Genomic DNA, 15,032 nt, shown 5'->3' with positions numbered 1-15,032 from the left:
AGCTCAGGCTTCGACTGTGGATGCAAGCTCCTCCAGAAGACGGTAGTCACGCTTGACGATACCGCCGTTGCCTGGCAAACTCGTGGATCCCATCAGGAAACTGTCGACAGAAGTGGCGCACTTTCTGCCCTCCTGGATGGCCCACACAATCAGCGACTGTCCGCGTCTGCAGTCACCGGCAGCAAACACCTTGCCGTCGTCCACCGAGTAGGAGGCGTCCGACACGGTGTTGATGGTGCCTCTCTTGGTCTTCACCACGCTAGGGTCTTCGAACAGCTCAGGTCCGACAAAACCCATTGACAGCAAGACAACATCGGCCTCGTAGATCTCTTCGCTGCCTGGTACTTCCACCATCTGCCACACACCCGATTCAGATCTCTTCCACTCCACACGCACGGTTCTGATGGCTTTCACTTCGCCCTCTTCGTTGCCGATAAACTCCTTCGACAAGATACAGTACTCACGTGGGTCTCTTCCGTAGTGAGCCTTGACCTCGGCATGGCCGTAGTCAACTCTCATCACACGGGGCCATTGTGGCCAAGGGTTGTCGCTAGCACGTTCGTTGGGTGGCTGTGGCAGCAATTCAAAGTTGATAACTGAAGCAGCACCGTGTCTCACGGAAGTACCCAAACAGTCGTTACCAGTGTCACCTCCACCAATGACAATCACCTTCTTGCCGCTGATTTGCTGACGAATCGTCTCTAGGTCTTTGCTCAACAAAGCCTTGGTATTGGCGGTAAGCAACGACATAGCGAAGTCAATGTTCTTGAGGTCACGGCCTGGGATTCTCAGGTCTCTAGGGATAGTAGAACCGATTGCGTAGACAACTGCGTCGTTCTGCGCCTTCAGCTGTTCAACTGTGATGTCTTTGCCAATCTCAACGCTAGTGACAAACTCAACACCTTCAGCTGCCATCAGGTCAACACGACGTTGAACAATCTTCTTGTCCAGCTTCATGTTGGGGATACCGTACATCAAGAGACCACCGCAACGGTCAGCTCTTTCATAAACAGTGACCGAGTGACCGGCTCTGTTTAACTGGTCAGCACACGCCAAACCAGCAGGGCCCGAACCGATAATCGCAATGTTGCGTCCGGTACGAACCTCTGGTGGGCAAGGCTGGATCCACCCCTCCTTGAAACCGTTATCGATAATCAGTCTCTCAATGGACTTGATACCAACAGGGTCGTCAATAATACCAAGAGTACAGGAACCCTGGCAAGGCGCTGGGCAAACTCTTCCGGTAAACTCTGGGAAGTTGTTGGTTTCCAAAAGTTTATCCAAGGCCAACTTCCATTGGTTTTTGAAGACCAACTCATTGAACTTTGGAATCACGTTGGAGATTGGGCAACCTGTATCGGAAGTACAGAAGGGAACACCACAGTCCATACATCTCGCAGTTTGGTACTTGGCGTCTTTCTTGGTTACACATGCGGAAAGCTCTTTCCAGTCTTTGGTTCTAGCAGAAGCATGGCGATATTTCTCGTGGCGCAGCTTGTACAGCATGAAACCACGAGTCTTTTGGATTTTTTCGCCATTCTTCTCCAACTGCTCAATATCATTCACCGCATCCTCCAGGTCTTGAACCTTAGGCTCAGCCAAAGTAGCCTTATGACTGATGTTCCTGACAGCCTTCTTCTTAGCTTCTCTGATTGCATCGACCTCACCATTTGTGACATCTGATTTGAGGTCAGTCCCTGAGTTAAACTTCTTCAAGAAATTGGCAGTGTTTTTCTGCTTCAACTTGGCCTTCTCCTCGGCATCCTTTTCCAAAACTTTCTTGTAGTCAGTTGGAATGACTTTAACGAAGTTCTTCAAGTAGTGGTTAAAGTTGCCCAAGATCCTTGCAGCAAGCTCGGATTTTGTGTAGTTGTAGTGCTCTTGAATCAAGTTCTTCACGAAGGCAATTTCAACTGGGTCAATCAAACCTTGAAGCTCAACGCTCTCGGTATTGATCTTCCCCACAAAGTCGTCGTAGTCAGAGGTCAAACAGTAGGCAATACCACCCGTGGCACCTGAAAAAGCATTCAGGGACTCCATTTGAGAAAGGACAACGGCACGACCACCGGTCATGTATTCGAAGGCGTTGTTACCCTTGATTTTCTCCACCACAATGGTTGCACCCGAGTTACGAACACAGAAACGTTCACCCGCGACACCAGAAATGAATGCGGTACCGGACGTTGCACCGTAGAAACATGTGTTACCAAGAATAACGTTTTCGTCGCTCTTGAATCTTGAGTCGGGTGGAGGTCTGATAATCAACCTACCTCCTGATAGACCCTTCCCGACGTAATCGTTAGCATCACCATCCAGAATAAAAGTGATACCAGAAGCCAAAAATGCACCAAATGACTGGCCTGCAGACCCCTCGATATTAACCACAACAGTGTCTTGTGGCAAACCTTCCTCACCGAACTTTTTCGAAATTCTGTAGGATAAAGTTGAGCCCAAAGCACGGTCGGTGTTGATAATAGTTGCGTCAATGTTGACGGGTAGACCACGGTCTAAAGTAATTTCAGCTTCATCAATCAGCTTGTTGTCTAGACGCGTGTGAAGTCTGTGGTCTTGCTTCTTGGTGAACTTGGTAGCGACGCCAGGACGAATGACGTGAGCAGGTGTCAAGATTGGAGACAGATCGATGTTGATAGCCTTGGTGTTCACGTTTTCTCTTTTTCTTAGTTTCTCGGAGTGTCCTACCATCTCATCAATGGTACGGAAACCAAGCTTGGCCATGATTTTACGCAAATCTTGGATCAAATAGTAGAAGAAGTTGATAACGTGCTCGGGCTGACCTTTGAACTTCTCTCTCAGAAGAGGGTCTTGCGTAGCAATACCAACAGCGCATGCGTTCAGGTGACATTTTCTCAGCATGATACATCCCATGGCTATCAATGGCACAGTTGCCAGCGTGAAAGATTCAGCACCCAGTAGGACTGCGACTGCGATATCAAAACCGGTTCTAAGTTGACCGTCCGTCTGAACCACAACATTGCGTCTCAAGTCATTCAATACTAAGGTTTGGTGAGTCTCGGCTAGACCCAACTCCCATGGTAGACCAGCGTATTTGATACCAGTCCATCTAGAGGCACCAGTACCACCGTCGTGTCCTGAAACCAAAATGTGGTCTGCCTTGGCCTTGGCAACACCTGAAGCGACGATACCAACACCAACCTCAGAAACAAGCTTGACAGAAATTCCTGCTCTTGGGTTAGAGCATTTCAAGTCATAAATCAGCTGTTTCAAATCCTCGATAGAGTAAATATCGTGATGAGGTGGGGGAGAAATCAACCCAACGTAAGGTGTTGAGTGTCTTGTCTTAGCAATGTCTGGAGAAACCTTGTGAGCTGGTAGTTCACCACCCTCACCAGGCTTGGCACCTTGAGCAATTTTGATTTGAATTTCATCCGCATCAGACAAGTAGTGGGATGTTACACCAAATCTAGCGGAGGCCACTTGCTTAATAGCTGATCTCATAGTGTCACCATTCGAATGAACGATAGAGCGTTCGGCGTCTTCACCACCTTCACCACAATTGGATTTAGCACCTAGTCTGTTCATGGCAACGGCAAGCGTAGAATGCGCTTCCATAGAGATCGAACCGTAAGACATAGCACCAGTAGCAAACCTTCTAGCGATCTCGGTCCAGGGTTCAACTTGCTCTAGAGGGATACTCTCTGAGTTTTCGAAGTCAAGCTCTAACAGACCTCTTAAGGTACAGTCTCTGATAGATTCCATCTCTTTCTTCACGTACATTTCCCAAGCGTTTGAATTCTTGTTTCTGACGGAGTCCTGCAATGAGGCAATTGCCGTAGGGTCATTTATGTGTTTTGCACCGCCGTCTCTCCAGTGGTATTCACCGCTTTCAGGCAAGTTGACAGATTTACTAATGGTGAATCTGCTTGGGAATCCACGCTCGTGCATGGAGAACGCATCCTGCGCAATGTACTCAAAAGTCACACCCTGAATACGAGAGGCAGTACCAGCGAAACACAAATCAACGACTGTGTTGTCCACACCTAGTGCCTCAAAGATCTGAGCACCCTTATAAGAAGCCAATGTTGAAATACCCATTTTAGACATAACCTTCAAAATACCACCATCGATGGCATGCTTGTAGTTTTCCAAAAGCGTTGTGTCGTCGATATCGATATCGTCGTTTTCGACATTGCGAACCAAATCCTCTTGGTTCATTCTGACCAATGTTTCCATTGCCAGGTATGGGAAGATACCATCACAACCGTAGCCCAAAAGCACACAGAAGTGGTGAACTTCTCTGGCTTCACCAGTTTCCAATATCAACGCAACCTGCGAACGTTGCTTATTTCTAATCAAATGGTGATGAATTGCACCAACTGCAATTAGAGACGATAGCGGCACCCGGTCCGGGCCCATTCTCCTGTCAGAGATCATAATAATACGCTTCCCTTGCTCAATGGCCTCAGAAGCTTGGTGCGTAATGCGTTCAATCGTAGAAGTGTAGCCTAGCAATCCTTGCGACTTCTCAAAAGTAATGTCAATGTCAGCAACAGACCACGCTGGGTGCGCTTTCTCTATATTCTTTATAGCTTCAAACTCTCTCCATTGCAAGATAGGAGAATGGAGAAGTAGCCTGTCACACTGAGAAGGATGAACCTCCAAAAGATTGCCTTGTGGACCAACGTAGCATTCCAACGACATCACGTTAGCTTCACGAATAGGATCAATAGGAGGGTTTGTAACTTGCGCAAACAGCTGTCTGAAATAGTCATAGATCAAAACTGGATTTTCATTCAAGCAAGCCAGTGGAGCGTCGTTACCCATGGAGCCCAATGCTTCCTTGCTTCCAAGAGCCATAGGAATCAGGACCATCGAAACTTGTTCGAATGTGTAGCCCATTGCCAGAAGTCTAGGATCCTGCTGAGCTTTCAGAGATGCGTGGCGGTCGCTCAGGAACGAATCTGGGATGTATTTTTGGGTCTTCACAAGCAGATCCTCAAGCTTGATTAATTTTGATAGCCAAGACTTGTAGTCACGCTTCTTCGAGAAAGTGGATTTCAACTTTTTGGTGTCAACCATCTCCCCCAAGTCGGTGTCCACCAACAACATGTCGCCTGGCTTCAACTTACCTTTTTGAACAACCAATGAGTTATCAACAGGAATCACACCAACCTCGGACGCGCAAATGACGCGGTCATCAGAGGTGATGTAGTAACGGCATGGTCTTAGACCATTTCTGTCTAGCATAGCACCACAGTAACGTCCGTCAGTAAAAGTCAACAGTGCTGGACCATCCCATGGCTCCATTAAGCACGCACTCCAATCGAACCATGCTTTTAAGTTGGAATCCATATCTTTGTGGTAAGCTTCAGGAACCATCATCATTATAGCCTCTGGCAGTGACAACGCACCGTTAATAACCAAAAGTTCCAGCACGTTGTCCAGAGCGGCAGAGTCGGAGCCTCCTTCCTCGATAATTGGGTATAGCTTGTCAAGTTGCTCTCCAAAAGTCTCAGAAGCCATAACACCTTCACGAGCACGCATCCAGTTTTTGTTGCCGCGCAGGGTGTTGATTTCACCGTTGTGTGCAATCCATCTTAGAGGCTGTGCTCTGTCCCAAGAAGGAAAAGTGTTCGTGGAAAAACGCGAGTGAACCAAAGCCATATGGGACTCAAAGTGTGCATTAGTTAGATCATGATAATATTGGTACACTTGGGTTGGGGTTAGCTGACCCTTGTATACGATGGTTCTAGGGTTCAGCGAACACGCGTAAAACCAGTTTTGTAGGCCAATAGCTGATGATGCTTGCTTCCGCAGGATGTACAGCTGCGTCTGGAATTTGACATCGAATTTCTCTCTGAAGTCTTGAGCAGAGATAGGCTGTTGCTCGTGGTGAGCTTCTTGTAGTACGACAAGGGGCTGAAAAATAGCTGGCTCTCTCGACAAAGCGACCGCGCCGAGAATCGAAGAGTCTCTTGGGACAGAACGCCATCCAAGAACCAAGAGCCCTAGTGACTCAGCAAGGCTCTCAAAAGTGCGCTTGGATGCTTCGAGGGTCTCGGGTGCATCTTTCTTGAAAAAAAAGTTACCGGTAGCGTACTGACCAGCGGCGGGTATTTCGATGCCGCTGTCGAGCCTGAATTCACGCTTCATGAACTCGTGTGGGATGCCTACGAGGATACCAGCTCCGTCACCATTTCCACCGGAGGACACGGCACCTCTGTGTGTCATATTGCAAAGCAAGTAGCGGGCATCAGAGACGATTTTGTGAGATTGCGCACCTTTAATGTTGGCCACGAAACCCACACCACACGCATCGCGCTCGTATTCAGGGTCATAAAGCCCCTGCTTGCCGGGGATGGCATCTGCCCAGAACTGTGAATCTTTAGAAGAAGCACCAAACCCGTTGATGTCGCTATCGTCACTGTGCATACGCCTTGTGTCTAGGGGCATGCCTCCATCATATGCCTCTTGCAGCGGATCAAACTCGTCCGAGCGCAGCATTGAAGGGTTCGGAGTATGTATTGCGTCACGGGCTTTAAGGAGAATAAAATACGACTCCTTTTCAAGACTCAAAGGCTAGTTTGTGTGATATTTCGTTAGCTCTTAATTGAGTCAAAACGTTTAAAGTCTGTTTTTAAAAAGTTTTTCGACTAACGCCCGCTGATGCTTCAAGATATGTCCACTTCGCGCCTTAGGGACAAATGTTAAAGCCGCTAGAATTGTCGTTAAACAGAAAAATCTTTCCACAACGACCCCCTCATGATGCCGCCCGACTCCCAAACCGCCTTCTCTATCCACATATATAGCCTTTCGGGGCCGCCTCTTCGGCGCTGCCCTTTTGGCGCTGCTCTTCGGTGCTGCCCTTTCGTCTCCGCCCCGTACCGCGAGATACGGACTCGCAATTTTGATATTCTAGCATTCAAGCGGCCTTCGCCAACCAATCAGACACGGTTCCCTTAGATAGTAGCGCATTATCTCCTTATCCAGAACCCTCACCAAATTAGTCGCGAAGGTGAACGAGGGGCTCCCTCAGTTCTGGGCGTGGTCAGGGAAGATCGTTCTCACAGATAAGCTCTGAGAGATACGCGTTACCTAGAAAAGCTCGCAGCTACAGCACATCTTCTCGGAAAACTGGCATGATGTATAATCTTGAACGATAAGTCACATGTGTTTCAATATGGCATGCGTTCGAACCCTTCGATAGGTGTTTTATTGTAGAGCGCTACTCACACAATTATCTGAAGCTTGAATCTTGGTAGAACACATAGCGTATCTTAGCCATACCTCATGATTGCCTGCCCAGGCTAATTTCTTGACGTTAACGCCAAATGCTATTTTTGCTTGAGTTAGCCCCACATCGACTCGTAATCAGAGAATCGCAATTGGAGCTCAAAATAATTATCCGTAACTTTGACAGAGGCTTGAGATTTGCTCGTTAGTACCCGCGCTATATTATGTTCAAGGGGGGGAGGTTAACTCTTGCCGTTTTCCTTGCTAAGAAGATTGTAAGTGGAGCCTTTGGTGCTTAATATATATAAAGGAGGAGGTGCAGTTTTGCCGCTCAGCGAAATTGAAGTCCACACTTTGATAGCATTTACGACGGATGGAGCAAGATGAGACAGGCGCCAAAATATTGGACAAAAATGATAGGCTGTGACGTTGTTGGAGCCGCACTCGAGGTGTGGCTAAGTCCATTAGTTCACGCCTAGCACACTGCACTTATTTAAACAACAAGCATTTGGTTCTTTTCTGGAGCCGAATGTTCTGTGGCTACCGGCTAACAAGCAAGTTCTTGTCAGTAGACCTGCACTGCCAGCGTTTCTCCAGTTACGAGATTACGGCTGTAGCTCATATATAATCGTGATTTATCACGGAACTTTAGTACAGAGCGTTCGGGCTGATTCTATTCCGCGCAGAAACCAGGGTGCATCCCGCAGAGATCAAACGCAGTTAGATGGCTGAGATGAAACACTTAATTTGGATTTGGTATTTGAAGAGCTCTCCTGAAATTTAAATTTGTTCTCTATATGCTTTTTCAGGCACCTTCTGAACCCATTTTTTTGAACAGCCATTAAAACTCTGAAAATAAGCGCGCTACAGAGATATACTTGATTCGCGGATCGCGTGGGTGAGTGTTTGTTCTACTGCCTGGACTGTTTCCTTCTCTTATCTCGGACTTTTTTTATGAAGATTTTACGTTGGCTTCTTGTAAGGACTGAAGTGCTGCAGAACTAATCTTTCAATTACTGTTTTCTCTAACGGTTTTGTCAAAAGGTCTGCAAAATTATTTTTGGACGTAATGTGTTCTAAACTTAGCGACTCTTTTCTTACCTCTTGCCGTATTCTATTTAACTTACTCCCTCTTGAACAACTCGACAACATTTTTCGCCATTGGAGTTGGTGTTGAACTCGAAGTTGGTGTCAATGATTGCTTCAGGCGCTAGTGAATGAGCGGGGCGTGGAGCAGTCGCATCCCAAGTTCCAACGCTCTCCAGTCGAGAAAGTTCTCTCGCATATGCGTTCTCAAATTGTGATTTCTCTGGCGCGTTTATGTTGTCTAGAATGGCATCTTTATAACTTAACCAAGTGTCTTCATTGGAAACTATTGTGGTTCGAGAAGAGCGCAGTTGCGGTGCATGCTCTTCATAAAATGCGTACCTCATTAACCGGTCAGTTACCTGACTGACGTTCGGACTTGTATCATCAACGATGGACACAACATCTGGAAAGTCCTCAGGAATACTATTTCGGATATAGTTACAAATATCCTGAGATTTGTTTCTTCAGCCAACTTCCTCTGCCATGTATGAAAATTCGCTGACCCTAGCAAGGATACTTGGCATATTTGGGAAGCTTTGAAATGACAGGCTTTCCCATTTTTCTAAAACGTCACTTTCGCAGTTCCCAAGTTCGACTTGTGGCGCCAGTGCAATAAAAAGCGCGAATGTTGTCTCTATGCATGGAATACTAGGCCGAAATTCATGCGGTGCAGGTTCGTCAATTAAGGCTGTTATAGCCGCCTATCCCTCAAAGGCTGCCTTTCTCAGGATTCCATTTTTTGAAGGAATCAAGTCACTATATCCAAGGTTCTTCAGCGCGCTAACTAAATTTGTCAAAAAAGTCGAAAACTCTGTTTCGCTTTCAATCTTGTGCAACTTCACCCCTGCTAAGGTTGTAGTGGAGCCCAATTTTTGACTTGGCGTAAGATTGAAGTGTTTCTCAATTTATTAGCTAAGGCTGTCTATGCAATTAGGTTCTTGTAAATTACTTAAATGGGTGCCGCTCATTCTATTGAGATTCAATTCAACTAATTTCGGGCGGGCCTTAATGTTGAAATGGTCCGATATTCTAAATAGGGAAAATTGTGTTGCTAACGGCAAATGCTCTTTTCAGGGAGCGTGAGACCGGTAAGCAAGTCATGCCCTTCTCATTCGTCCTCGTCGTCTTGAGAAAATGTTAGGTTTTTTATTGCAAGGGAATCAAGCGGCTTCTTACACCAGATATTTGGCCGGCCCCTTTTTGCAACTGAAGATCTCTAAGGGTTTCCATAATCAATAGTTAAACTAAGATTATGACACCTGACGGGCACGGTAGTCTAGAGAAAACATCTTTGTTTCTGCTGGCCGGTAAATAGTCGTGTGCCACAATATAAATTAACTGCCGAAGTGATGGAGTGAAATATAAAATCAATCACCTAGCACTAACCTTGACTGTAGAAATACCAGCGACCTCCTGTAACCAGGATAATTCTAGCCGACTAACGTTCCTAGCGTACCCCTTCGTGGTAAACACATATTCAGTGTAAAGAATAGCAGGGCAAGACCTGTCCATGAACAACATCGAAGAAGGATGTACCGATATGGTCTCCCCCGTGGTTGAAGTCCTGAAAGACCTATCAGGCATGCCTATTGCCGTGTTCTTTGCGAATCCAGCCAAGAAGCACTTGACAATAGCCTTTATGTCGAAGCTATCAGATTCATCTTCATTATCGCTCAATTTCTCTTTGAAGAGACGCTCCATATAGGACAAAAGTTGTGCTCGAATTTTGACGACATTCTTGAAACCTCTTTTAGAAACGCACAGCTCTTTGCACCAGTCATCCTTTTCCGCAGCACTCTTCAGAGACATGTATGCGTCATAAAACTCTTTCAGCATAACAAGGTCTCCATATTTTGAACCTCTTGTCGCTATGGAAAAGCGCTTCTCGTTAACTTCGTCACGTTGTTCTGGGGAAGGATTTATCAGCAGATTTTCAACGCTTAAGCAGGACACTATGTCGATGACAGGCAGAAGACAACCGTCTTCGTGAGCCTTCAACAAAACGGAACTTAAATGCGGCGCTAAAGGCAACAAAGCCATTTTTTGACCTTTGTTTGTTATTTTGCCAGAGTCATCAAGGGCACCTAGTTGGAACAGCTCTTGAAGCGCCATAAGAATAGCTTGCTTGCCTGGATTCTCTAACCAGGACCAGTTCACAATATCTTTCACGCCAACCTTTTTGAGCATGAGAATTGGCGAGGTCACTTCACTCCGAGCGATTTCGGGTTCTGTCTGGTTTGGTAATTTTTGGTAGTCTTGTTCCCTGTAAAGTCTGAAGCATTTTCCTGCACTTTCTCTACCAGCACGTCCTGTTCTCTGCGAGGCGCTTGCTTTCGATATCGGTACAGTCAATAATGTGGCAAGCCCCAGTTGGTGCCTCCACACTTTAACTTTGCGGAGGCCGGAATCTACAACGAACTTCACGCCCGAAATCGTTACAGAGGTCTCCGCCAAGTTTGTTGAGAATACAACTTTTCGCTTGAACCCTTTTACGGGAGCAAAAACTTTTGCCTGCTCGGCTGGTGGTAGTGCTGCGTACAGTGGTAAAGCCACAAGACGTGGCACGGATGCCCCTAAGTGTTCACCAACTTTGCTTAGAATAGCCACGGCTTTGTCAATCTCCTCCTGGCCTGGCATGAAGCACAATATATCGCCCATTTGTTCACTCTGATTTAATTGCACGCAGCACCTAATTATTGCGTCCACGACATCATCGCATTGGGCCTTCAGATAACTTCTTTGTACTGGAAATTTGCGCCCTTCTACAAACAGAATAGGCGCTCTTCCAAAGAACTCACTAAATTTTTCTGCTTGAAGCGTTGCTGACATCACCACAACTTTCAAGTCCTGGCGAGAACTGTTTATCAGCTCTTTCAAAAAACCTAGGATTAGATCGGTCAAAATGGTACGCTCGTGAGCCTCGTCAATTATAACACACGAATAATCAGATAAATTCTTGTCGAGCATGATTTCACGCAGAAGCATACCATCTGTCAGGTACTTAAGCTTTGTTCGAGCGTTGCTCTTGTTATCGAATCTAACGGAATAGCCCACTCGTTCTCCAAGACGGCACCCGTATTCCTGGGCAACACGAGAAGCTAAATTTATCGCAGCAACCCTTCGAGGCTGGGTTACTGCGATTCGCTTGTCTGTCTTTTCTGGGAAGTTCTCCATTAGAAATTGGGGAATTTGCGTGGACTTACCGGAACCTGTTTCACCAATGAGAATAGTGACCTGGTTTTTGTTGATATGTGACATAATAGAATCTTTGTGCTTGTACACTGGTAAAGTGGCTCGTACTTTCAAGAGCGATGCAGCCTCCCGCGCCAAATCATGTTTGGACGCGCTTTTTGTCAAACCATCTTCATGGTCGCTGCTACCATCCGCAGAGGATCTTTTGTCCGAGAAAACAACATTCTTTGGGGGCTGAAAGCTTGTCTTTCCGATCTTTCTAAACTTTTTTCCTTTCGACATGTTTGTGAGCTGCTATCGAGACTTGTGAGCTTCCGACAACCTTGGGATCTCACTTGTCGGATATCTCATCGCCGATCTCGTCGCTGAGCGGGTTCTTCGACATCTAAAATTTTAGTAGTTCGTTCAGAGAGATACCAAATATATTACATGAGAAGCTCTACGTATAACTCTGTCTTCTGCAGCTGATAAAGTCAGCAAGTTGATACCATCTTAGAGAAGGGCCCGGGCGTTAGTTTATCACCAAATGATAAGGAGAGACAATAGATGCCTTCTAAATCAAGGTCGGTAATCTTTGTGCTCCTGACGCTTGCGTTAATTTTTCAAATCTTTCCAACGATATCAATTCCTGTGGTTGATAGAATCTATCTTTCCACGTACAATGGGCGCAAGTTCGGCGTTTTTGGATGGTGCACAGCAAAAAGCTCGGAATGTACGTCGCCGCGTATCGGGTATGAAATTTTACCACTAAATGGAACTACCGAAGTTGCCAGCTTATTTCTGCCTTCTCGAGCGAAACGCTCAATTTCGAAATTACTGATAGTCCATCCTATCTCACTATTTTTCACTTTTGTCTTGTGGACACTGGCGTTAGCTTTGAACATGCATAACTTTGGTCAGTCACGCAAAATACTTGCAGGAGCTGTGTTGTGGTCGCTGCTCACTGTTCTTTTATCGCTTCTAAGTTTTCTGGTTGATATTCTGTTGTTTGTGCCGTACCTCGCTTGGCCTGGTTGGCTCGTTCTGGTTAGTACTGTGTTTATCGCAGTTGCTTCCTCCATGATGTGCATCATTCGAAGGGCTGTCTCGCTAAGAAAATACGAGAAGCTGCGCAATAGAGACAATGTCGAGTTGGTTCCCCTACGCTTCAGCAACGTGAATAGCAACTCCTCAAAGCCAACAGCTTCTGAAGGCGTGAGTGATACCCAAGAATCAGCCGCGTGGCAGCATGTGGCGCCAGACCAGCCGGAGTTGGTGCATAGGGCTGTGTAAACTTGCGCCAAGAAACTGGCTACTCTGATAATATTTCACGTGATTTGGTATTTCTCAGCTGAAAAATTTTGGTAATCTTAATCGGTTTTAATGGTAGGTGTGGAGAACTGACAACGCTCATTGCCAATTCCGCCGGCGCTAAAGATGGGGTCACGAATATTTTCGCCCAGAAGGCTCTACTCAGCGCTAAGCGAACTTAAAACAGAAACCGTGATTCCGAAGAACCCTAACAAGCGCACGCGCGATGGATCTTTCAGGAAGTTCAAGCGGGTGGCTCCCGCTATTGGAGATAGCATGCATCCATTCTATAGCCCCAACATCATGGAAAGAGCAATACTATGTGCTTCAGAAATAAAGCCCGAGTTGCTGGACGGACAACCTATAGTTCCCGCTGTCATTAAACAGCTAAAAACGCTGGAGCCCGCCCTTGTCAACACAAGGTGGCAGCCTCAAAGCACCCAAGGTTTGAACGACTGGTTAGAACCCTTCAGGAAAATGAGGCGGAAAAGTTCTCCACTAAAGTTAATTGAGAATCATGAAATTGATAACGTTATAAGACCTAGCAGAATAGATTCGGGCCGGATCCCAGAGCTTCGAAAGTTCGCGTTAATGTTCGAAAAAGAAGATGCTGGCATTTTGAGTGCTTCAACTATTGGAAGCTTGATTGACAGGCTGGCCGCCGATCAAGAAAAAGCTGTTTTCAGTGAAGAAGTGTTTTTATACATTCTTCAACATTACTGCAAGTCCAGTCAAGGTATTGCTAGCGTAGTGGATTCTATCACAGAGTTTTTGCACAAGGACATAGATGACTTGAAAACTGCAGAGACCCTTTTAGCTCATGTTCTAATGGCTCTGAGGCGTAACTCTATTCCGCTAACCCCAAGGGCAACGTCAGCAATATTAAAACTGATAGATTCGGTATCTACAAGATTCCACAGGCCATTTTGCGTTGTCGACTTTTCGCCTGCAGTGGTACAGATGACCACAGAGTTCTACGTGGACTCTGGTTTTCTAAAAGAAAGCAAAGTCCTTTTTACAGACATGGTCAACAAAGAAAGGTGTCCAAGTGCGCAGTTAGTGGAAAAGTACTTGGGACTCATCGAAAGCGTATGCGGAATAAGCACATCTGACAATGACTTTTTGAAGAAGTTTGTGTACATTTCTAACTTCAGGCCCATTTTCCAAACAACAATGACGCCGCGGATAACAGAGTTTTTGGTATCGTATTGTCGACACTTTGATGAAATTCTATCTCTACTAGTCCTCGTAGATCACTCGAAAGTCAAAAAACAAATTTGGGATTTGGTTCTTCCCCAAATGATAAGAAGGGTTTCTCTACTCACAAAAGACTCAGCCAAGAATTGTTGTCACCTCACAGTCCTTTATCAAAAAGCCAGCCGCTTCTATGGAATGCCGCTATCTACTAAAGTCAATAAGGCTTTCATCATCCAATATGCTGTAAACGGCAATTTTGCAATGGTCGCACGGCTGTTATCCATTATTGACTCTAATGCGTTTCCAAGTTTCTATGCAAGCGTTCTTGCTGCTTATGACCAAAGCAGTGCGTTCAGCATGGAGGTTCCTTCTTCGGGGGCTGCTTTGAAAAATAAGCATCAGTTTATGACATCCATGATTATCCCGCATTACACAGAAATTTCATTTGTTGGAAGGCAATTAGCATTGAAGCACGCAGATACGGAAGAACTTCTTGAGCAAGTTTTGAAGGCAGAGATTGCCATCAAGGGCAGAGGGGGGAAGTCCCTGCTTCCTCAGGTCTCGTTAAAAGCACAGGACTGTAAGTCTAACTATATTATCACAGAGGCTGAAAAATGTTTACAGCATTAAGATGAGAAACACGGTAGCTGGGCAACGTTCAACTCAGGGGAAGTAGTGCTTCATGGCAGGCCTGCAAGCAGTCCTTTAATAACATAATTACTTTAAAGGTCAAACCTGGTAATTGCATATGTACACTAAATCATGACCCTTTTTGAAGAGGTTAGCAGACCGGTAAGGAACGTCTTCACAAGAACTCTATCTAGCCTCTATCACGTTGATCGCCTTCACAAAGTTTCAAAAACCGCTATAGTCACGTTTTTCTCAATATTTTAAGTTGAGCACCAAGTTCTAACTCCTACACTGGAGAAAGACGACTGGGAGATTGCCCGCCGTTGTACAGATGCCATGATGCGTGTTCAATCTATGGCATTTACAAGTTTTAATTTTGAAAACATTGTTTTCCCTTTGTAGACTGTTCCAGTTTCAGACTT

The 15,032-nt window shown here is 45.8% G+C and overlaps 5 protein-coding genes across 5 annotated transcripts; 2 read left to right on the top strand and 3 right to left on the bottom strand.

Moving 5' to 3' along the window:
• Positions 1-3: 3 nt before the first annotated feature.
• GLT1 (glutamate synthase (NADH)) lies at positions 4-6,483 on the bottom strand (the record flags this gene model as incomplete). The annotated part of the gene is made up of 1 exon (XM_002551946.1): positions 4-6,483. The coding sequence occupies one exon, from the start codon at positions 6,481-6,483 to the stop codon at positions 4-6; it is 6,480 nt and encodes a 2,159-aa protein (XP_002551992.1).
• A 1,847-nt stretch (positions 6,484-8,330) lies between these two features.
• KLTH0B04686g (KLTH0B04686p) lies at positions 8,331-8,645 on the bottom strand (the record flags this gene model as incomplete). The annotated part of the gene is made up of 1 exon (XM_002551945.1): positions 8,331-8,645. One exon carries the CDS (start codon positions 8,643-8,645, stop codon positions 8,331-8,333), a length of 315 nt encoding a protein of 104 aa, XP_002551991.1.
• A 1,027-nt stretch (positions 8,646-9,672) lies between these two features.
• Positions 9,673-11,775, bottom strand: DHR2 (RNA helicase; the record flags this gene model as incomplete). The annotated part of the gene is made up of 1 exon (XM_002551944.1): positions 9,673-11,775. The coding sequence occupies one exon, from the start codon at positions 11,773-11,775 to the stop codon at positions 9,673-9,675; it is 2,103 nt and encodes a 700-aa protein (XP_002551990.1).
• A 264-nt stretch (positions 11,776-12,039) lies between these two features.
• On the top strand, positions 12,040-12,765 carry RIM9 (Rim9p; the record flags this gene model as incomplete). The annotated part of the gene is made up of 1 exon (XM_002551943.1): positions 12,040-12,765. One exon carries the CDS (start codon positions 12,040-12,042, stop codon positions 12,763-12,765), a length of 726 nt encoding a protein of 241 aa, XP_002551989.1.
• A 144-nt stretch (positions 12,766-12,909) lies between these two features.
• Positions 12,910-14,610, top strand: AEP1 (Aep1p; the record flags this gene model as incomplete). Its single annotated transcript, XM_002551942.1, has 1 exon — positions 12,910-14,610. One exon carries the CDS (start codon positions 12,910-12,912, stop codon positions 14,608-14,610), a length of 1,701 nt encoding a protein of 566 aa, XP_002551988.1.
• Between the last annotated feature and the right edge of the window lie 422 nt (positions 14,611-15,032).

The sequence above is a fragment of the Lachancea thermotolerans genome (assembly GCF_000142805.1).
Source record: "Lachancea thermotolerans CBS 6340 chromosome B complete sequence".
NCBI lineage: Eukaryota > Fungi > Ascomycota > Saccharomycetes > Saccharomycetales > Saccharomycetaceae > Lachancea > Lachancea thermotolerans.
The sequence above is the reverse complement of the archived record's forward strand: the minus strand, read 5'-3'. Positions and strand labels throughout refer to the sequence as shown.